This window comes from Oryx dammah, unplaced genomic scaffold, assembly GCF_014754425.2.
Source record: "Oryx dammah isolate SB20612 unplaced genomic scaffold, SCBI_Odam_1.1 HiC_scaffold_17, whole genome shotgun sequence".
Taxonomy (NCBI): Eukaryota; Metazoa; Chordata; class Mammalia; order Artiodactyla; family Bovidae; genus Oryx; species Oryx dammah.
The window spans coordinates 50,283,676-50,306,181 of record NW_024070201.1 but is presented as its reverse complement, the minus strand read 5'-3'; the positions used below and the strand labels follow the sequence as shown (position 1 = coordinate 50,306,181).

The following is a 22,506-nucleotide window of genomic DNA, read 5'->3' as shown; positions in this document are numbered from 1 at the left end:
AGGAACTGTAAAAGAAAACAAAATTATTTAAGTATGGGGTCATAATGTGGGCGCCAGCTTGGAGGAACTCCCACTGGCCACTGATGTAGCATTTGGAGCGCTGAGAGAATAATGACTGCAATAGATTGAAACTCATCTGTTATTCAGAACCTGTGAGTGCATAATGTTACTTTAAAAACTCATCCTTCATTTCTGGACCAAAACTAGGCAGCCAAATATTTATCTTGCCTTTCCTATAAGAAGTGTACCTTAGCATACCCAAATAGTGCATGAAGGGATAGTTCTTTAAAAAAGAATTCAAGCTAACAAATGCAGAAAGAATGATAACCTGTTCTCTTTTAATGAAACGAAACCAAACAGGCAATGAAACTTTCTACATTTTTCTTTATATACATTTTAATATTTTGTGTTAGGAAATTTAAAAATCAGTTTAAAGGAGGAACAGTGAGAATTCAGGCAGTAGGAATGAGAGTGATGGGAAGATATTTCATACAAATAACGCTTTGAAAAAGGTACAGAATTGAAAAAAAATTCTGTCCTGATTCAGAGAAGTTTTAATAATTGTATTCTCTAAAGTACAAGGCATGTGAGAGTGTTGTGGATATGCAGTTGTTTGTTAGTTTTCAGAATATATAGGACCTGAAAACAGTGAAACCAAACTACTACCAAGTTCAAAAGGAATTGAGATTCAAAGGAGCTTCTCTATTATTCTTGGTTGGACTCATTAAAAAAATAATAAACAGAAGCATTCAACACTGAATTTAATTAAGCCAAATTGATGTGGCATCAGACCTTACTAGAAAGGTATCATGTATAGAGTGCACCATCGATTTTACCTGGGCAATTTGTGCTGAAAGCAGGCAGCCAATTAATGTGATTGTTCTTCATCTCAGCACTTTATTCGTTCCATTTAAAGTTGCATGTATGGAGATGAATACCCCAAACTTAACAATTTCTGATCCATTACATTGGGCCCTGTTACAATATTAGGGGACCACATATGTTTCCTTGCCAGTCTATGTCTGATGCAGGATATGGCATGCTTGGGGCTGGTACGTGGGGATGACCCAGAGAGATGTTGTGGGGAGGGGGGTGGGAGGGGGGTTCAGGTTTGGGAACTCATGTACACCCGTGGTGGATTCATGTCAATGTATGGCAAAACCAATACAGAATTGTAAAGTAAAATAAAAAATAAATAAATTTAAATAAAAAAAAAATAAAAGTAGTATGTTCTATACTCAGAGTGAGTAATTTAACCTCTATTGCCAATGAAATCGTCTTCTCTATTCAAATTCTGATACCCACTCTACCTGTTATGAATAAATGCTGTTTTGTCTAGCTTCATGTTTGTATGGATAACAATAATTGGGTATTTCTTTGTGAAACTAATTTTTCCCATTTAAGTGATTTGTGCCATGGTATTATTTAAAAAGAAGAAGGAAAAAAAACCTTGAAGTCTTGTCTTGAAAATTACTAGTATGGAATAGCACCAGAGTTTGTGCATTAATTTTTCAAGCTAGTATTTATCTGTCTGCTCCAAATTGAATGTGTTGTACTATTTTTTGGTATATGAGTTTGGCTCCTTGGATTCAGAAGTGCAGTAAATGCTGCAGCAGAGGAATGATGGGAAATTGAGATGTCAAACTGAGTCATCAGAGCTCTGGAGGTGGACAGCTGTGTTCCCTGTGATATACCAGGGGTAGTTTGTTTCTATGGCTGGTCACATAGTTTGGTGGAATGAGAAGCATTTCAATTAAGTTTCAATTTTCTCATCTTTATACTTAACCTTTTTCCTAAAAATGAGAACAAAAGAAGACTTTGAAAATAATGAAACCAGTTATAGTGTTCTGCCATTTATCATTGGTTCTTTACTTCTGAATTAAATTTACATATAGAAAGATGAGATTTGCTAAGTAGTGTATTTTAAGGAAAAGAGCTTCCTTTATAGCACAATATTTATTTTATAATTTAATTTATATTACATTTGTATTTTTTAACAGGGTATCCAGAAGTTGGCTAGTCAGTATCTGAAGAGAGATTGGCCTGGAATAAAAGCTGATGATCGGAATGATTACAGGTAACTTAATCAGTATTCTTGCCCATTTTCTTTAAAACTTGTTTCACACAGAGCCATGTCACATATATATAGTATAAAGACTCCAGTTTTTTAAAAAATTTCTTCCTTTCCTCTGCTGTGTTTTTAGACATAATGTCAAAATTATTAAACACTGTTAATGTTCTGCAACATATATAATGTATATGCAGTAGATCATTTTCATATGTCTTAAGTCTAGTTGCATTCTGTTTAATTGATGGACACTCTCATGAAGCATTTAAAATAGATAGATGACAATGGAACACAACTTATTTCCTCAGTGACCTATAAATGAAACACACTATTATAGCAATAATGAAACAGGATAATAATGTTCTATTATGATCTTGATTCTTTACTTCTGAAACAAATTCTACATTTGAAAAGATAGAATTCTGTGAGCCTAGGGAAAAAGAGTTTGTGTGTGTGTGTGTATACTTTATACACAACTAGGGTATCCAGAAATTGACTAGTCAACATCCACATACAAATTTTAAAGAAGATAGGTGACAGTGGAATATAAGTTGTGTCCTTGTACAGATGTCTTATAGCTGATTAACAATTTTGTGACAGTTTCAGGTGAACAGTGAAGGAACTCAGCCGTATATACACACGTATCCATTCTCTCTGAAACCCTCCTCTCACTCACGTTGCCACATAACATTGAGTAGAGTTTCATGTGCTATACAGTGGGTCCTTGTTGGTTATCCATTATACATATAGCAGTGTGTACATGTTCATCCCACACTCCCTAACTATCCCTTCCCCAAGAAACTGATTTGTTCTCTAAGTCTGAGTCTCTGTTTTTAAGTAAGTTCATTTGTATCATTTCTTTTTCGAGTCCACATATAACAGATATCATATGATATTTTTTCTTCTCTGTCTGACTTACTTCACTCAGTATGACAATCTCTAGGTCTATTTGTGTTGCTGCAAATGACATTGTTTCATTCTTTTTAATGACTGAATCATATTCCATTATATATATGTACTACGTCTTCTTTATCCATTCCTCTAGATAGATATTCAGGTTGCTTCCGTGTCTTGACTAATGTAAAGAGTACTGCAGTGAACCCTGGGGTGCATGTATCCATCATTCTGACTGGTATGAGGTGATACCTCATTGTAGTTGTGATTTGCATTTCTCTAAGAATTAGCAGTGTTGAACATCTTTTCATGTGCCTCTTGGCCATCTGTATGTTTCCTTTGGAGAAATGTCTACTTAAATCTTCTGCCCATTTGTTGATAGGATTGTTTGCTTTAATGCTGTTAAGCCTCATGAGCTCTTTGTAAATTTTGGAGACTAATCCCTTGTTGGTCACATCATCTGCAAATATTTTCTCCCACTCCATACAGATATCTTTAAAGTATTTATAATTTTGTTTTTTTGCAGTTAATTTGGAACTATTTATTAGCTTTTGTACTCAAGACTGTCCTTAGTGTTGAGGGTTTCAGAGTTTGCACTCTGGTTGAAGTTAGGACTAATTATTACTCATGAAGCAATAGCAGAGAGTCCAGGGTAATTAAGAACTCAGTATTTTCTGAAATGTGTGGTTTGGAACCTGAATATTTATCAGGTTACTGGGTCATAAGATAATTTCTTAACAGGGCTAGAAAACTGAAGGATATATAAGAAACCTTAACAGTATTGCTGGTGTAAGTAAAGCCTGACCTAGGAAAAGGTTGCTTGCTGAACAGTAGAGAAGAACTCCAACTTATAGATAGGTTATATTCCAAGTTTGTTTGAAATTCAGGATGTGGGCTACCAAAGAAATAAGGATAAGGTTATGCCCCCAGGCTAGCTTATACAACCTAACTTTTAAAAGTATGGTAGTTCAGTTCAGTTCAGTCGCTAAGTCGTGTCCGACTCTTTGCGACCCCATGAATCGCAGCGCACCAGGCCTCCCTGTCCATCACCAACTGCCGGAGTTCACTCAGACTCACAGCCATCGAGTCAGTGATGCCATCCAGCCATCTCATCCTCTGTCATCCCCTTCTCCTCCTGCCCCCAGTCCCTCCCAGCATCAGAGTCTTTTCTAATGACTCAACTCTTCGCATGAGGTGGTCAAAGTACTGGAGTTTCAGCTTTAGCATCATTCCTTCCAAAGAAATCCCAGGGCTGATCTCTTTCAGAATGGACTGGTTGGATCTCCTTGCAGTCCAAAGGACTCTCAAGAGTCTTCTCCAATACCACAGTTCAAAAGCATCAATTCTTTGGCACTCAGCTTTCTTCACAGTCCAACTCTCACATCCATACACGACCACTGGAAAAACCATAGCCTTGACTAGACAGACCTTTATTGGCAAAGTAATGTCTCTGCTTTTCAATATGCTATCTAGGTTGGTCATAACTTTTCTTCCAAGGAGTAAGAGTCTTTTAATTTCATGGCTGCGGTCACCATCTGCAGTGATTTTGGAGCCTGGAAAAGGGAATGGCAAACCACTTCAGTATTCTTGCCTTGAGAACCTCATGAATACTATGAAAAGGCAAAAAGATAGGACACTGAAAGATGAACTCCCCAGGTCGGTAGGTGCCCAATATGCTACTGGAGATCAGTGGAGAAATAACTTCAGAAAGACTGAAGAGACGGAGCCAAAGCAAAAACAACACCCATTTGTGGATATGACTGGTAATGGAAGTAAAGTCTGATGCTGAAAGAGCAATATTGCATAGGAACTTGGAATGTTAGGTCCATGAATCAAGGCAAATTGGAAGTGGTCAAACAGGAGATGGCAAGAGTAAAGGTCGACATTTTAGGAATTAGTGAACTAAAATGGACTGGAATGGGTGAATTTAACTCAAATGATCATTATATCTACTACTGTGGGCAAGAATCCCTTAGAAGAAATGGAGTAGCCATCATAGTCAATGAAAGAGTCCAAAATGTAATACTTGGATGCAATCTCAAAAATGACAGAATGATCCCTGTTCATTTCCAAGGCAAACCATTCAATATCATAGTAATCCAAGTCTATGCCCCGACCAGTAATGCTGAAGAAGCTCAACGGTTCTATGAAGACATACAAGATCTTCTAGAACTAACACCAAAAAAGATGTCCTTTTCATTAAAGGGGACTGGAATGCAAAAGTAGGAAGTCAAGAAACACCTGGAGTAACAGGCAAATTTGGCCTTGGAGTACAGAATAAAGCAGGGCAAAGGCTAATAGATTTTTGCCAAGAGAATGCACTGATCATAGCAAATACCCTCTTCCAACAACATAAGAGAAGACTCTACACGTGGACATCACCAGATGGTCAATACCAAATCAGATTGATTATATTCTTTGCAGCCAAAGATGAAGAAGCTCTATACAGTCAGCAAAAACAAGATTCCCTGGAGAAGGGAATGGCTACCCCTTCCGGTATTCTGGCCTGGAGAATTCCATGGACAGAGGAGCCTGGAGGGCTACAGTCCCTGGGGTCGCTAAGGGTCAGACACGACTGAGCGACTTCACTTTCACTTTCTACTTTCATGCATTGGAGAAGGAAATGGCAACCCACACCAGTGTTCTTGGTTGGAGAATCCCAGGGATGGGGGAGCCTGGTGGGCTGCCATCTATGTGGTCACACAGAGTCAGCAGCAGCAGCAGCATTCTGCCTTCACCTCTGCAAAGCCTCACCTCCTAATACCATTATCACCTTTGAGGAATAGGATTTCCAGATATGAATTCTGGGGGAACACAGAGATTCAAACCATAGCAGATCTTTTCTATGTAAATATTCCTTGGAGTTCCCTCAGCTTTCTAGTGACTATTTTAAGTAATCTTATCTATTTTCCTGTCTTTAAATATTGCCTATAGACTAGTAATGATCTGTGTTTTTATGAACTCTGCAGCTTGGGAACAGACCTCATTTTCTGTTAGGAATGTTAAGTAGCTGCTTCTCTGCTTTCACAGTTTCATTTGCCACAGTACTACCAACCATATATACGTCTTTGTAAAACAGACCTACTCTCACCCCTTACTTGAAAATCTTCTATTGTTTCTCCCTTCTAATAGTATGAAATTTTTAAAGAATTATGATATCCAAAGCCACAAGGAATCTTGACCCCAAATTATCCTCTTTCCTCCTTTCTGGCTGTTTCTCTTTCTTTCATGCTTGGTTCCCCAGCTCTTGGGAGCTTTAAGCTGCAGCTGTATTGCAGTTCTTATCACACCTCAACTGAACTAAATATCAGTCATTCCCTGCCTTTACTTCTGTTATCTAGGATGAGGGTAGTCTCCCTATCTACTACCAAGACCAACAATACGTGGACACTTATTTATTAAGCACCATACTTTCTCCTTGTATCAGTCACTATATAAGTTAATCTTATATTATGAATTTAACTTGCCAGCGTTTTCTAGAGTCTTCTTGATGTGTGATGTTGTTTTCCAAGTCAAGAAAGATTTGTGATTTTGTTTGTTAATTTTTTCTTAAAAAAAGTAATAATGGTTTCATGTGCAGTTTTAAGAAATACAAAGAGCACTCTGACAATCTTCACTCAGTTTCCCCAGTGGTATTATCTTGCATAACTGTAATACAGCATCACAATTAAGAAATCAGTATTGATACAATCCACCAATCTAATTCAGAATTCACCAGTTTTACGTGCACTCATTTGTGTGTATGCATAGTAAGTTCCATGTAAGTTCCATAGTAAGTTCCGTGGTGTTTTATCACATATGTAGATTTATTTGACCACTGCTGCAGTCAAATAAATTTGTTGGTTTGTTTCCTAATAAAAATTTTTCCTGATAAGGTTTGATCTGTTTTCTAGTGTATTAGTTATATGAGAAATAGTTTACAGCATGATTTTAGGTGGTATATGGATCAGTTTTTTTTTTTTTTTTTTAATTTTTTTGCCATATCATGCAGTATGTGAAATCTTAGTTCCCTCAGGAATCAAAGCCATGCCTCCTGCTTTGGGAGTGTGGGATCTTTTTTTTCCCATTAATTTTTTTCATTTGAGTTGGAGGATAATTGCTTTACAATATTGTGATGGTTTTTTGCCATACATCAACATGAATTGGCCACAGGTATACATGTGTCCCCCCATCCTGAACCCCCGTCCCACCTCCATCCCCACCCTATCCCTCTGGATTGTCCCAGAGCACTGACTCTGGGTGTCCTGCATCATGCACTGAACTTGCACTGGTCATCTGTTTTACATATGATAATGTACATGTTTCAGTGCTGTTCTCTCAAATCATCCATCTTTGCCTTCTCCCACTGAGTCCAAAAGTCAGTTCTTTACATCTGTGTCTCCTTTGCTGCCTTGCATATAGGATCATCGGTCCTGTCTTTCTAAATTCCATATATGTGCATTAATATACAGTATTTATCTTTCTCTTTCTGACTTACTTCAGTCTGTAATAGGGGGAGTATGGAGTCTTAACCACTGGACCAGTGCGGAATCCTAGTTTGATATTTTTGAATTCTACTAATTATAACTTAATTATGGCAAGTTTTATTTTTCAATTATAGTAGAATATAAATTGTAAGATAAGTATATCTTAATTTAAAAGGTGAGTCATTTTAACAAAAAAAAGATAACAATGGTATAGGAGATATGAGGCACAAACTATGTAAGATATACACGAAGAACTTAGGATACCCTTTTGTTAGAGTGAAGACACTTTTTTTTTTTTTTTTTTACTTTTTATTTTATTTCTGGTTGCGCTGGGTCTTCATTGATTCGCATGGGCTTTCTCTCGTTGCAGCATGCAGGACCTACTCTTTGTTGTGGTGCTCAGGTTTCTCATTGCAGTGGCTTCTCTTGTTACGGAGCACAGGCTTTAGGTGCATACCCCTCAGTAGTTGTGTCTTGCAGGCTCAGTTTCTGTGCAGCATGTGGAATCTTTCCGGACCAGGGATTGAACCCATATCCCCTACATTGGCAGTTGGATTCCTATCCATTGCCCTACCAGGGAAGTCCAAGACTCTTTTAAAAAATTCTTTAATAGTATTGCTGGGACCAAGAGCGATCTTATGTCAACAGAAGAGCAGAGGTTTGGAAGCCAGACAGATCCTGGATTTGAATCTGATCTCCATCATTCCCTCCTCTCCTTCCTCCCGTAAATATATATGGAGTGAGTGCCTGCTATGCCAGACCCTGTTCTATGTGCTGAGGATACTAGAGTGAGTAAGACAAAGCTTTTGCTTTGTAAAAGTAAAAATAAAATCAGAGTGTCTTCACTCTAGTAACATTGAACATTGAAATCGCTCAGTCGTGTCCAACTCTTTGAGACCCCATGGACTGTAGCCTACCAGGCTCCTCCGTCCATGGAATTTTCCAGGCAAGAGTACTGGAGTGGGTTGCCATTTCCTTCTCCAGGAGATCTTCCCAACCCAAGGATCGAACCCAGGTCTCCCACATTGTAGGCAAACGTTTTACCGTCTGAGCCACCAGGGAAGTCTCTAATAAAGAGGTATCCTAAGTTCTTCGTGTATATCTTACACAGTTTGTGCCTTATATCTCCTGTACCATTGTTATCTTTTTTTGTTAAAATGACTCACCTTTTAAATTAAAAATATATATCTTACAATTCATATTCTATTCTAATTGATAAATAAAAGCCTTCATTCTAGTGAAAGACAAGACAATAAGCATATGAGTAATTAAACATTATGTCACTCTGTGATAAGGATAGTAAGCATAGTAAGAAGAATACAATACTAAGAAGTGCTGGGCACTGTGGTGGCTATACTGTGTAGAGCATAGACTTTAGGAAGATAAGAGCAGAATCAGAGAGAGGTCATTGAGGCTATTATAGTAATCCAGGTATAGGGTAATGGTGGCTGAAACCAGGGTAGTAGCAGTGGATAGACAGAGATAGACAGTAATCAGTTTCCTTTATATTTTAAAAATCTAGTGAACAGTATTTCTTGGTGGATCAGATGTAGAATATGAGGGGAAAAAAAGAATCAGTGATGACTCTAGTGGTTTTGGCTTGAACACCTAGAAGGTTTGAGTAGCTGTCAGTGAGGTGAAATAGATTAATAGAACATTTTAGGGAAATCAAGAATTTGGTTTCAGACATTAAGTTTTAAGAGACTTACTAAGTATCCAAGTCAGATATGTTAAACAGGCAACTGAGTGGTTACAGAAGATGTCTGAATTAAAAATTCAGGAATAGTCAGCATATTGACAGTATTTAAAGCCATGAGACTGCATGAGCTTATCTAAGAGACTGTGTGGTTATGGGAGAGAAGAAGCTGTGGGAGAGAAGAAGCTGACTGTGGGGACACTCCAGCATTTACAGGGCAAAGAGATCGAAAGGAACCAGCAAAGGAGACTAATCTGTGGCTAGTAAGATAAAAGCAGACCAGGAGAGAGTAATAATCTGGAAGCCAAGTGAAGAAAACATTTTAAGAAGGATAAATTAGGTCAGTACGGCTGATAGGCTGAATAATAGGCCTAAACTTGAGTTGACTATTTGGATTAGCCCACAGGGAGATCTTTGATGACTTTGACAAGTAATTTCAGAATGGTGAATGTTACAGCCTTATTTGAATTGAATCAAGAGTGACCAGGAAGAGAAACAGAAGTAGTAACTTCAGACATTTCTTTTGAGGAGCTTTGCTGTTAAAGAGAACAGACATTGGGGTGATAGCTAGAGAGAAATGGAAGGGTTGATGGAAGATTTATTTGTTTATTTTTAAGATGGGAGATATTATATGAGTATGATCCAGTAGAAAGGAAAAAGTTGATATTGTAGGAGAAAGCACAACTGCTGGATTGCTATTCTTGAGTTCAGTTCAGTTCAGTCACTCAGTCGTCTCCAACTCTTTGCGACGCCATGAACCACAGCATGCCAGGTCTCCCTTCCCATCACCAACTCCCAGAGTTTACTCAAACTCATGTCCATTGTGTCGGTGATGCCATCCAACCATCTCATCTTCTGTCATCCCTTTTCCTCCTGCCTTCAATATTTCCCAGCATCAGCGTCTTTTCAAATGAGTCAGTTTTTCGCATCAGGTGGCCAAAGTATTGGAGTTTCAGCTTCAGCATCAGTCTTTCCAATGAATATTCAGGACTGATTTCTTTAAGGATGGACTGGTTGGATCTCTTTGCAGTCCAAGGGACTCTCAAGAGTCTTCTCGAGTGCCACAGTTCAAAAGCATCAATTCTTTGGTGTGCAGCTTTCTTTGTAGTCCAGTTCTCACATCCATACATGACTACTGGAAAAACCATAGCTTTGACTAGATGGACCTTTATTGGCAAAGTAATGTCTCTGCTTTTTAATATGCTGTCTAGGTTGGTCATAACTTTCCTTCCAAGGAGTAAGCATCTTTTAATTTCATGGCTGCAATCACCATCTGCAGTGATTTTGGAGCCCCCTGCCCCCCCAAAAAATAAAGTCTGTCACAGTTTCCATTGCTTCCCCCTCTATTTGCCATGAAGTGATGGGACTGGATGCCCTGTTGAGCTTAAGCCAACTTTTTCACTCTCCTCTTTCACTTTCATCAAGAGGCTCTTTAGTTCTTCACTTTCTTCCATAAGGGTGGTGTTATTTGCATATCTGAGGTTATTGATATTTCTCCTGGAAATCTTGATTCCAGCTTGTACTTCATCCAGCCCACCATTTCTCATGATGTACTTTGCACGTAAGTGAAATAAGCAGCGTGACAATATACAGCCTTGACATACTCCTTTTCCTATTTGGAACCAATCTGTTGTTTCATGTCCAGTTCTAACTGTTACTTCCTGACCTGCATACAGATTTCTCAGGAGGCAGGTCAGGTCGTGTGATATTCCCATCTCTTTCAGAATTTTCCACAGTTTATTGTGATCCACAGTCAAAAGATTTGGCATAGTCAATAAAGCAGAAATAGATGTTTTTGTGGAACTCTGTTGCTTTTTTGATGACCCAGCGGATGTTGGCAATTTGATCTCTGGTTCCTCTACCTTTTCGAAAACCAGCTTGAACATCTGGAAGTTCACGGTTCACGTATTTTTGAAGCCTGGCTTGGAGAATTTTGAGCATTACTTTACTAGTGTGTGAAATGAGTGCAATTGTGCAGTAGTTTGAGCATTCTTGGATTTCCTGGTGGCTCAGACATAAAGCATCTGCCTGCAGTGCGGGAGACCTGGGTTCGATCCCCGAGTCGGGAAGATCCCCTGGAGAAGGAAATGGCAACCCACTCCAGTACTCTTGCCTAGAAAATTCCACGGATGGAGGAGCCTGGTGGGCTATAGTCCATGGGATCGCAAAGAGTCGGACACGACTGAGTGACTTCACTTTCACTTTGAGCATTCTTTGGGACTGGAATGAAAACTGACCTTTTCCAGTCCTGTGGCCACTGCTGACTTTTCCAAACTTACTGGCATACTGAGTGCAGCATTTTCACAGCCTCACCTTTTAGAATTTGAAATAGCTCAACTGGAATTCCATCACCTCCACTAGCTTTGTTTGTAGTGTTGCTTCCTAAGGCCCACTTGTCTTCACATTCTAAGCTGTCTGGCTTCAGGTGAGTGATCACACCATCGTGATTATCTGGGTCGTGAAGATCTTTTTTGTACAGTTCTTCTGTGTATTCTTGCCACCTCTTAGCATCTTCTTCTGTTATCCATACCATTTCTGTCCTTTATTGAGCCCATCTTTGCATGAAATGTTTCCTTGGTATCTCTGATTTTCTTGAAGAGATCTCTAGTCTTTCCCATTCTATAGTTTTCCTCTATTTCTTTGCACTGATCACTGAGGAAGGCTTTCTTATCTCTCCTTGCTATTCTTTGGAACTCTGCATTCAAATGGGTTTATCTTTCCTTTTCTCCTTTGGTTTTTGCTTCTGTTCTTTTCACAGCTATTTGTAAGGTCTCCTCAGACAGGAAGTCTTGAGTTAGAGGTTATATAATGTATAGATGTGAAAGATTGGTCTTCAGAGCATAAGTCATTTTTGGAGTAAAAAGAAGGAAAACAGTATATGGGTGCAAAAGCAGGGAAAGAAGTAGATGTGGAGGGAGATGTGGAGGGAGCATTGTCTTCATGCTTCATTACCAGCTGACAAGTGTGGTCATATTAAAGGTTTGAGATGAGAGGGAAATGTAGGTAATAGTTATCTATAAGAGTAAGCAAATAAGTAAATTAGGGGAATATAGTAGGATTGCTGAGTAACATGGGCTTCCCTGATAGCTCAGTTGGTAAAGAATCCACCTGCAGTGTGGGAGACCCCAGTTTGATTCCTGGGTTGTGAAGATCCCTTGGAGAAGGGTAACACTAAGGTTTATTTGACATCAATTTAAAGTGAGAGTAGGTAGCATGATTATTTTCTCCAGCAGTGTTCTGTTACACAGACATTGGTATGGTGTAAACAGAATTTTGGATTTAACCAAGTTTGGAATTTGTAAATTATAATGATGGAAAGAGAGTGAGGCAGAGGTAATAGGGTGTACATTAGAGAATGATAATATTGGAAATCTAGGCTGGATAATGGGAACCATAAAGGGAGATTATGAGAAGGGAGTAAAAGAGAATGGAAAGGAGGCAGGATGAAATGGCTTGTGGGCTCTGATTGAGTTGAGTAATTGTTGGAAGTGAGAATCCTAAAGGGAGTGAGGAGAAGCAAGAGGTGTTGGTCAGAGATTAGATGATTAAATTGGTATTAGAGTATAGGGGTTAAAATAAATTTAAAAAGTTAAATCGCTTGCTTAGTCGTTTCCGACTCTTTGTGACCCCTATGGAGACTCCTCCGTCCATGGGATTCTCCAGGCAAGAATACTGGAATGGGTTGCCACTTCCTTCTCCAGGGGATCTTCCCGACCCAGCAATCTAACCCAGATCTCCTACATTGCAGGCAGATGCTTTAACCTCTGAGCCACTACTCATATAGAGTAGAGGGGTAGTTATTGGTAATGGCAAAGTCTAGGTTATGACCATGAGAGTACTAGTTCCTGTTGAATAGCCATAGAAAAATTTCTCAACTTCTCCAAGCCTTACTTTTTCTCCTCTGCAAAATGGGGATAATGCCTATCTTACAAAGTTGTCCTAAGGATTAAATGATGTAGTACATGTAAAATACATGACACAGTGCCTAGCATGTGATAGGTTCTTAAGAGAATTTCCTTGCTTTCTTTTATAATTTTGAGTCTAATTTCTTCAACTGAGCAGAATAGTAAAATACTGTAAATGCCTGATACCTTTCCTTATGTTTCAAAATCTTATATATGAAGCCTAGTGAAATGAAATTTTTAGGAACTCACTCTACAACCCATTATTATTTTTTAAATTGAAATGAAAAACACTACTGTCATTGAAACTACCACTATTATGTTAGGAAGAAGTACTTCTACAAAGTACTTCTGTAGTATTTCTTCTACAATTCTGTGACTGTTACTATTTATTCATTTAAAAGAATCTGTATGGCAAGAATTTTCACATTATTTGCATTTATTTTTCCATTTGCCAGTAGAGGAAATGAAAGCGTAGTGAGATGTGTTACAGAAGATTATATTGGTTAAACTAGAACTGGAACCCAGATCTTCTCACTAACTGGTAACCGAATTTCAGGCAATTCATGGTGTTCCACTGTTGAAAATATTTGCCTGCTATTTATTTGTCTGCTAATCTCTGAAGATCTCTTTTTAAACTCTGTAATGAAAGGATTTTTCTTTTTATTTTACAGTCCTTATGATCTATACATTCATCCATCCATTCATTGTTTTCATTCAATACATACTTATTATAACCTTTCTAATTATTAGGCCATGTGCTAGGCCATAGAAGTACAATTGTGAGAAAGACATACACCCCTCCCTTCAGGAAATTTTTTCTATAGTGAGACAGACAAACGTTAACAATTACATAAAGATACTTATAATTGAAGGAAAAGTGCTAGAACCATGTGAACAGACCATGTGAACCATGTGAACAGGGAGGGATTTGATTGAGTCTGTGTATTGGCTTGGTGGTGATCATGAGACTTCCCTGTAAGTGTCAGTCACTCAGGCGTGTCCGACTCTTTGTGACCCCACAGCCTGAAGCCCACCAGGCTCCTCTGTCCATGGAATTTTCCAGCAAGAATACTGGAGTGGGTTGCCATTCCCTTCTCCAGGGTGACTTCCCTGAGGAAGTTCCATTTAAGCTGAGATTTGAAGAATGAGCAGCAGTCAGTTAGATGGAGGGGTAAAAGGAAGAAGGGGCAAGCGTGGATGAAGGAATTCTTTCTTCCCTATTCCCCTCATCTCCTAAGATTTCTAATGGATTTCCTGCTACAGCACATGGTCCCATATACTGCTGTAGTTGGAAATCCACTAGATGCAAGAAATCTTAGGAGATGAATATTATATCAGTGCAATATCTCTTTTAAGCAAAGTACCACTTATTGTTACAAGTTATAAAATATGTTTATAGCTAGTATAGGATCATGTTGGGACTAAGGCATTTAGGAAAGCAGAAGAGAAGGTTTGAAAAGGAAATTGACTACAGAAAGCAAAGGATGAATAATTCTTTGACTTTATCAAAAGATTGCTGTGAGCACATTTATCAAGCTAAGGTGATGGAACTTGGTTGGAATGACTCCCAAGCTGCAATGAGATGCTGGCTCTAACTTCCCGATGCAGGGATTGAACCCGGGTCTCCTGCACTGCGGGCAGACGCTTGACCCTCTGAGCCCCCAGGGAAGCCACCCTAAGTGTTATTACAACAGTGAAACAGATGTAGAGCAATAATACCATAGACTTCTTTTGTCTAACAAATAGACTTCTCAAGAACATAAGCAATTGTTCATGATTTTTTTTCCAGTCACATCCATTTATGTAAGAGAGCAATATAATATAGTTGAAACAAAAGGTACTTTAGAGGTATTTGTCTATATCTCAGTACTGCCACGTTCTTGTGTAAGCTAGGGTGATCTTCTAAATCCAAGCCTCAGTTACCTCATCTCTAAAATCAGGAAAATACCTTAATGGAATAATGAAATTTGGTATTCATAATGACAGTCCTGAAACAGTGGAAGGCCTGGAAAGTCTGAATTATTCACTGATTTTTTTATAGTGTTAGCTTTGTCTAGAATTGTAATCCTTGTATCACGTTACTCCAGTATCAAGAATAGCTAATGAGTCAAAACAGCCCATTGTCAGGCTATAGAGAAATAGAGCATATTCCATGTTTCTACTTGTTATGTATACTAAAAACATTACTACTACTATGAACCAATATAAATACACTTTAAAGGAATGTATTAATTCTGTTTGTCCGTGCTAGCCAGAGAGCAGAAGGTTAGGCAACTTATTCTTCCATTTCTCTGACGAATACTTTTCTGTCCCTCTTTGAATTTAGGAGCATGTATCCTGTTTGGAAATCTTTTCTCGAGGGAACAATGCAGGTAGCCCAGTCTCGGATCAATATATGTGAAAACTATAAAAACTTCATTTCTGAGCCTGCAAGGACAGTGAGAAGCCTAAAAGAACAGCAACTAAAAAGGGTATTGTTTCTATTTATTCTTTGCCTTTAATATCTCATTACTACATTTATAATCTGCAAGATTATGTTCAATTGCATTTTACACTTTGAGTTTTTCTCTATGGTCCAAATGTTTCTGATTTTAACATAGACTTTCTGATTTCAACATGTTCCCTTTGGCTATTGTATTTTATTAATTGACAAAGGTGAGTGTGATATGAATCTGAAAGCTCAGTAAACATTTCTTACAAATATCACTTTTCAATTTAACTCAAGGAAGTAGACCTACTTAGACTGGTGTATATTAAAACAATTACAGTGTTATTAATCCCACTAAATCTTGAGAAAATCTTAGTTTCAGTTTGATCCAGTTTGCATAATAATTTAAAGGAAATTGACACATCTTGACCATATATAGCAAACTTATTACCAAATTTGGGTTACTCTAAGGTTTAATTATATAAACTACATAAAAGTTTTTAAATGATTATGTAGAGTTTTAAAATTCATGGAAAGAATAATGTGATTTTTATGAAAAGCTTGTGATTGAAAGTAGATAATTGAATTATATCCTTTTAGGAAATAGTTACAAAATTAGAGATTATCATGATGCCTATAAAGTATTTAAATGTTTTTTATGGAAGTATTATTACTTTAAAAATTATTAAAGTAATTATTTAAGGAAATAATATTTCACAAGCCATTGTTTTGATTCTAATTGTCTTTCGGATTTTCACTAATTTTTACAAACAAAAACTAATAAACTAATCTTCCATGTTTGCCAAAGATGATTTTAGTAGCACAAAATCAATGTTATTAATAAATATATCTCTTTCAAGTGCTCACATAGTATCAGTGGGTTTCAACATATTTCTATAAGAATGCCTCTGCTCAAAATTCTCTTTCAAAATTTTCTTTCAAAACAATACATGACCACTGACCGAACAAAGTTTTCGATTGGAAGAAAAAATGTTTTGTGTGTGTGTATATATCCATCAGCGCATGCAGAGAAAGAATGGGAGACAGATGTAGAGAACTGATCCAACTCCTTCCTAACTGGGAGGAGATATAATGTTTCAAATAGCCAGTTCAGTCACCAAGTCTAATTGAATTATTGGAAGATCTACATTTCTCAATATCAGAATATTTTGAAAGAGTTAACCGATTTGTGCTCTTCTATGATCTGAATTTCACTTAACATACCTGGGCAAAGAATGTTTGGTGAGGTTTGACAAGTCCACTTATCTGTGAATTAACTTATATTATAGCCAGTAATAATGGTGTTTATGTTTTATCTAAGCAGTTGTTGAACACTAAATATATTTTGAGCATTCGAGGAGGGAATGGCAACCCACTCCAGTATTCTTACCTGGAGAATACCACGGACAGAGGAGCCTGGCAGGCTACAGTTCATAGGTCACAAAGAGTTGAACACAACTGAAGCGAGTTACACACACACCATATATTGAGCATACCTATCAGAACTCTGAAATTATAAATGACAGAAACTTACTTCAAACTGACTTAAACCAAGAAGAGAATATATAACTAAAAATTTCAGCATGGATGGAATCCAGGCAGGAGTGGATCCGGGAGCTCAAATGATGGCATTAGAATTCGTGTTTCTTCCCATCCATTAGCTCTGCTTTCCCAGTGGCTTCATTCTTCAGCAACTCTCCCCACATTGTGCCGCCCCTGACATGCCAGATTTACAAATATCAGAGCTAGCAATTCCACATTTTCCACTTTCCCCAAAGTTCTAACAAAACTAGCAGAATTGAGGCTCATTGATTTGTCTTGAGTTACAGAGGTTACAGTCCTCATGCAAACACAATGGACTAAAAATGGGAAAAGATGATTCTCCAAAGGAAAATTGAGATGGATTCCCAATGGAGCAAGAAAAGCAACACATGGCCACAAATATTGACTTCTCCAATTGTACTTCCCAAACTTTACAACAAATTGACTCCACATAGGATCAAAAATCATCTATTTTTCGTTCTGTACTCCAACCCTTTCTCAGTACTTTCTTTTTTCTTTTAGCCTCCTTTTGGATTAATCTTGTATTTCTCTTTTTTTTCTTTTAGTGTGATGAAAACACTTAACATGAGATCTACCCTCTTAACAGATTTTTAAAGTGTGCAATACAGTATTGTTATCTGTAAGCACAATGTTGTACAGACAGTCTCTAGAACTTACTCATTTTGTATAACTGAAATTTTTTATGTTTGATTATTTTATGTATTTCATGTAAGTGGAATCATGCAGTATTTGTTCTTATGTGACTTCCTTATTTCACTTGGCCTAATGTCTTCTAGTTTCAACCATGTTGTTGCATGGATGCATGCATGGGATATCCTTTTTTAAGGCTGAATAATATTCTTCTGTATTATATACCATATTTTTTAATACATTCATGCATTTATCCACATTTTGGTTATTTCCATATTTTGACTTTTGTGAATAGTGCTGCAGTAAACATGGGAATACTAATATTCTTTGAGATCCTGATTTCACTTCTTTTGAATAAATACCTAGAAGTAGAATTGCTGAATAATGTATGATAGTTGTAGTTTTAATTTTTTGAGGAATCGGCATACTCTTTTCCATAAAGAGCTGCACCACTTTGCATTCTCACCAACAGTGCACAAGGGTTCCAATTTCCCCCCAACCTTGCCAGTTCTTGTTGTCATTTGGTTTTTTTGGTAATAACCATCCTAACAGGTATGAGGTGATATCTCATTGTGGTTTTGATTTGTAGTTTCCCTGGTGATTAATGACATTGAGCAGTCTTACACTTTTTATTATCAAAATTTCCTTCACTATTAGCTTTTTAATTTTATAATCTTGTTATTTTTTAGTAATTACTTTGGAGATTCCAATATGCTTTTTTGACGTACTGTAATTTACCATGAATTGATACCTTTACTGCTCTTCAAACTTTAAGTCTATTGTAAATTAGGATTTTCCCACCTCTTAAACAATGTAAAAATGCTTTAATAACATAATTCCATTTACCTCCCTGTTAGGACTTTTTTGCTTTTAGACCTTTTGTCTCTGTCCATGTCTTTTGTACTTTATCTGCGCTTTCTTTATTAATGTGATTTTTTCTGCACTTCAGCCTGAATATTTTCAACTGTTATCTTCCAGTTGATTAACTCTCTGTTCTGCTATTTACCTTTTTCTTTCTGTGTGTTTTTATAGATTGATTGAAGTAGAGTTGATTTACAATACTGTGTTATTTTCAGGTGTACAGTAAAGTGATTCAGTTTTATATATCTTTCAGATCATATTCCAGTATTTTAAGATATTAAATTTAGGTCCCTATGCTATACAGTAAATCCTTGTTACTTACCTGTTTTATTCATAGTAGTTTGTATCTGTTAATCCCATACGAATTTATCCCTCCTCTCCTGCTTTTTCTCTTTGATAATACAAGTTTGTTATATATATCTGTGAGTCTGTTTCTGTTTGTACATAGATTCATCTGTATTTTTTGGATTCCACATATAAGTGATATAATATTTGTTTTTGTCTTACTTTCTTCATTTAGTATGATATTCTGTAGGTCCATCCATGTTGCTGCAGATAGCAAAATTTTGTTCTTTTTATGCCTAAATAATAGTCCAGTATGTGTGTGTATTGTGTATGCCACATCTTTAAATTTTTTTTGAGTATTGTTGATTTATAATGTTGTCTTAGTTTCTGCTGTAGTATATCTACTTATATCTGCTCTTTTTTAGATTCTGTTTCTGTATAGGTAGTTACAGAGTGTTGACTAGAGTTCCCTGTATATGTTACATCTTCTTTATACAATTATCTCTCGATGGGCACTTGGGTTGTTTTCATTTCTTAACTATTCTGCTATTTCTAATCTGCTTTTAAAATTTATCTTTTGGAATCTCAGTATATTTTTCAGTTCTAGAATTTTTTATTTTTTAAAAAATGGTGTCCATGTTTCTGATGCAATTCTTCATGTTTTTTCTTTCTCCTGTTTAATGTATTACTCCTAATCTCTGTTTCATAGTTCCACTGTCTGAACACTATAGGTCTCTTTTTATCATTAACTGTTTTTTTGTTTGTTTGCTTGTTTTTGATTATTTGGGTCTACTGCTTTTGTAAGCCTCATGGTACTAGATATTGTGGATAAAAATTGTAGATGCTCTGGAAGATGTTTTCTCTTTCCAAAGAGAGTTAAGTTTTTTAGCAGGCAGATAGAATACTATTTAATCACTTTGATTCTGTTAGGGTCTAGCATTAGACTTTTTAGGCTTGTCTGTTTCACTTTTGTGCTTACTTGAAAGTATGGGAAATTTACCAAAGCCTTTCTGTTCTGATAAGACTTGAACTCCAGCCTTTGTCTTAACATCATGTAGCTGCTCTGCTCCCTCTGTTCATTGCTCAGCTCCTTAGCCTTTTAGCTACTGTTCTTTCCTGAATTTCTTGGAGCGTCATTCCACACATGCCATTTAGAAGTCAACTGATGACTTGGGGAAATTGCATACAGATTTTATGACTTGCTTCTCTGTAGTACCCTTCTTCCCAGATTGAGTCTCTCAAGTTCCTACTCTTTTGGCACCCTCAAACTCCAACCTCTGTTTCCACAGTCTAGTTAAAAACAAAAACAAAAACAAACCCACTTTCTGTTTATATTCTACTTCTCTGTACCGTGATTCAAAAATTGCCATAAGGAAAAATGTCAAGGTGAATGTAGAGCTTACCTAGCTGTGCTTCTCTTCTTCCAGGTATTAAGTCCCTTAAGTCCAGTGTGTATTGCTGTTCTTTAATTCTAGCTATTTCTAAAAATCTCTGTTGTCTAACTTTTACAGTTAATAGACTAGAAGAGGATAGTCTAAAACAAATTGTTCATGATCAAAACCAATTTGACTTAAAATTCTCCATCTGTAATATCTTTTTAATTGAAATATAGTTGATTTGTAGTATTAAATTAGTTTGAGTTGAATAATATAATGGTTTAAAATATTTATAGATTATACTTCATTTATAGTTATATATAGTACTGGATATATTTTTTGTGCTGCCCAATATATTCATGTATCTCGTCTCTTGCTCCTCTCCCCTTACCTCACTCCACTGGTCACCACTGCTCTGTTCTTTATATATATGAGTCCTCTTCTTCTTTGTTGTATTCACCACTTTATTTTTTAAATTCCACATATAAGTATTAATGTACACTGTTTGGCTTTCTCTGACTTATTTCACTAAGCATAATACCCTCAAATCCATCCATATTGTTGCAAATGGCAAATTTTTGTTCTTTTTTTATGACTGAGTAGTATTCCTTTGTGTGTGAGCTATATATAATACCATATCTTCTTTATCCATTCATCTGTTGATGGACACTTAGATTACTTCCAAATCTTGGCAGTTGTAAATAATGCTGCTATGAACACTGAGGTGCATGTATCTTTTTAAATTAGTGTTTTCATTTTCTATGGATATATTGCCAGGAGTAGATTATTGTATCATATGGTAGTTCTAAGTTTTTTTAAGGAACCTTCATACTGTTTGCCACAGTGGCTGCCCCAATTTATATTCCCACCAACAGAGTACCAAGGTTCCCTTTTTTTCCACATCCTTGCCAGCGTTTGTTATTTGTGGTCTTTTTGATGATAGTCATTCTGATAGGTGTGAAGTCATACCTCACTGTGGTTTTGATTTGCATTTTTCTGATGACTAGAGATGTTGAGCATCTTTTCATGTGACTGTTGGCCATTGGAAAATTGTCTATTCAGGTCTTCTGCCCATTTTTTAATCAGGTTTTTTTTAATATCAAATTGTTTGAACTGTTTATATATTTGAATGTTAACCCCTCTGTAACATTTTAATGTTCATGTTCTTTTTTAAAATTTTCTCTATTTTGTCAATTTTATTTATTGTTTAAATAGTTTTATAGAAAAATAACTTCTTCACCTCAGTAGACTATTTATGTTTCCTACTCCTTTAGCTTCTTAGTTTTTATAGTAGTTGTAATTAATACATGGATAATTAGAGTATTCTGTTTTTTTGCATTCTCTATTCCCTAATTTATTGTTAATGTTTCTATTCAAGCTTTATGTTTATTATTTTTTACTTCTGAATACATCTTTCATTTATTCTGCTTTATTTAATCATTCCTCTGTTTTATTACCACTAAGGTAATAAAAATTAAAATTTTTAAAAAGTTATTTTCTTAGGATGAATTTCCAGGACATGATTAGTAGGCCAGAGAACCTTCAAGTTGTTAGCAGGTCTATCTATCCTAGTATCTGTGTCATACTCAGGAATCATACTTTTAATTTCTTCAATAGAATTCTGAATTATAATATCCACATTTTTCATTTTGTATGGTCACTTAGCTCTAATGTAAACTTATTCATGTCTCTGCTCAGTGCTAATACAACTTAGGAAAAAGTTGGACATATATCACATCAAGGCTTTTCTCAGCTTCTTTTTAAGTATATAACTTAATCCTCCTCAGAAAATTGGATTTCTACAGATAAAAAATTTTTTTATTTTAAAATTTGGAAAGGAAATCTTATTCTTTCGCAAATTAAGTTTGATTTTTATTTAATAAATACTTTTGATATTTTGCTGTGTGCAGGCATTTTCCTTTGAAGAAGAACCCAAATTACTCTCACTTGAAAGAGTTCACTTGGGTGGTGGAAAACACTTGGTTGTTATTTTAATGAATGCTAGGGAAGAAAGGGTCACAAGAGATCTCTTCATTGTGTATACAGGCTCTCTAATACTGTTTGATAAACTATCTTAGAAACTTATGTAAAGAGAAGAAGCAAGTAGGATAGACCCAACTAGAGTTTAATGAAGAGATTTTTGAGAAGTCCTTTTAAAAATATGACTAACACAAAATTCATCTAATATTGTGGCACATATAGAATGTAATTTAATTAATAACCTTTTATAGGTGGAAATTAATTTAGTAATATTTATGAGATATTTGGTTACCTGAGAGTAAGGAGAGATGTCTTTTCCTTCAAAGGGTAGGGATATAAGGAGTGAGTGGCTCT

At 36.4% G+C, this 22,506-nt stretch overlaps 1 protein-coding gene across 2 annotated transcripts in view; it reads left to right on the top strand.

Annotated features, from left to right (window-relative positions):
- Positions 1-22,506, top strand: part of FCHSD2 (FCH and double SH3 domains 2) — a 240,119-nt gene that overhangs the window by 87,766 nt on the left and 129,847 nt on the right. For both annotated transcript variants that reach the window (XM_040258786.1, XM_040258787.1), the window contains exons 4-5: positions 2,001-2,077; positions 15,356-15,500. In XM_040258786.1, the coding sequence (XP_040114720.1) occupies positions 2,001-2,077; positions 15,356-15,500 (222 nt within the window). The remainder of the gene's footprint in view (positions 1-2,000; positions 2,078-15,355; positions 15,501-22,506) is intronic.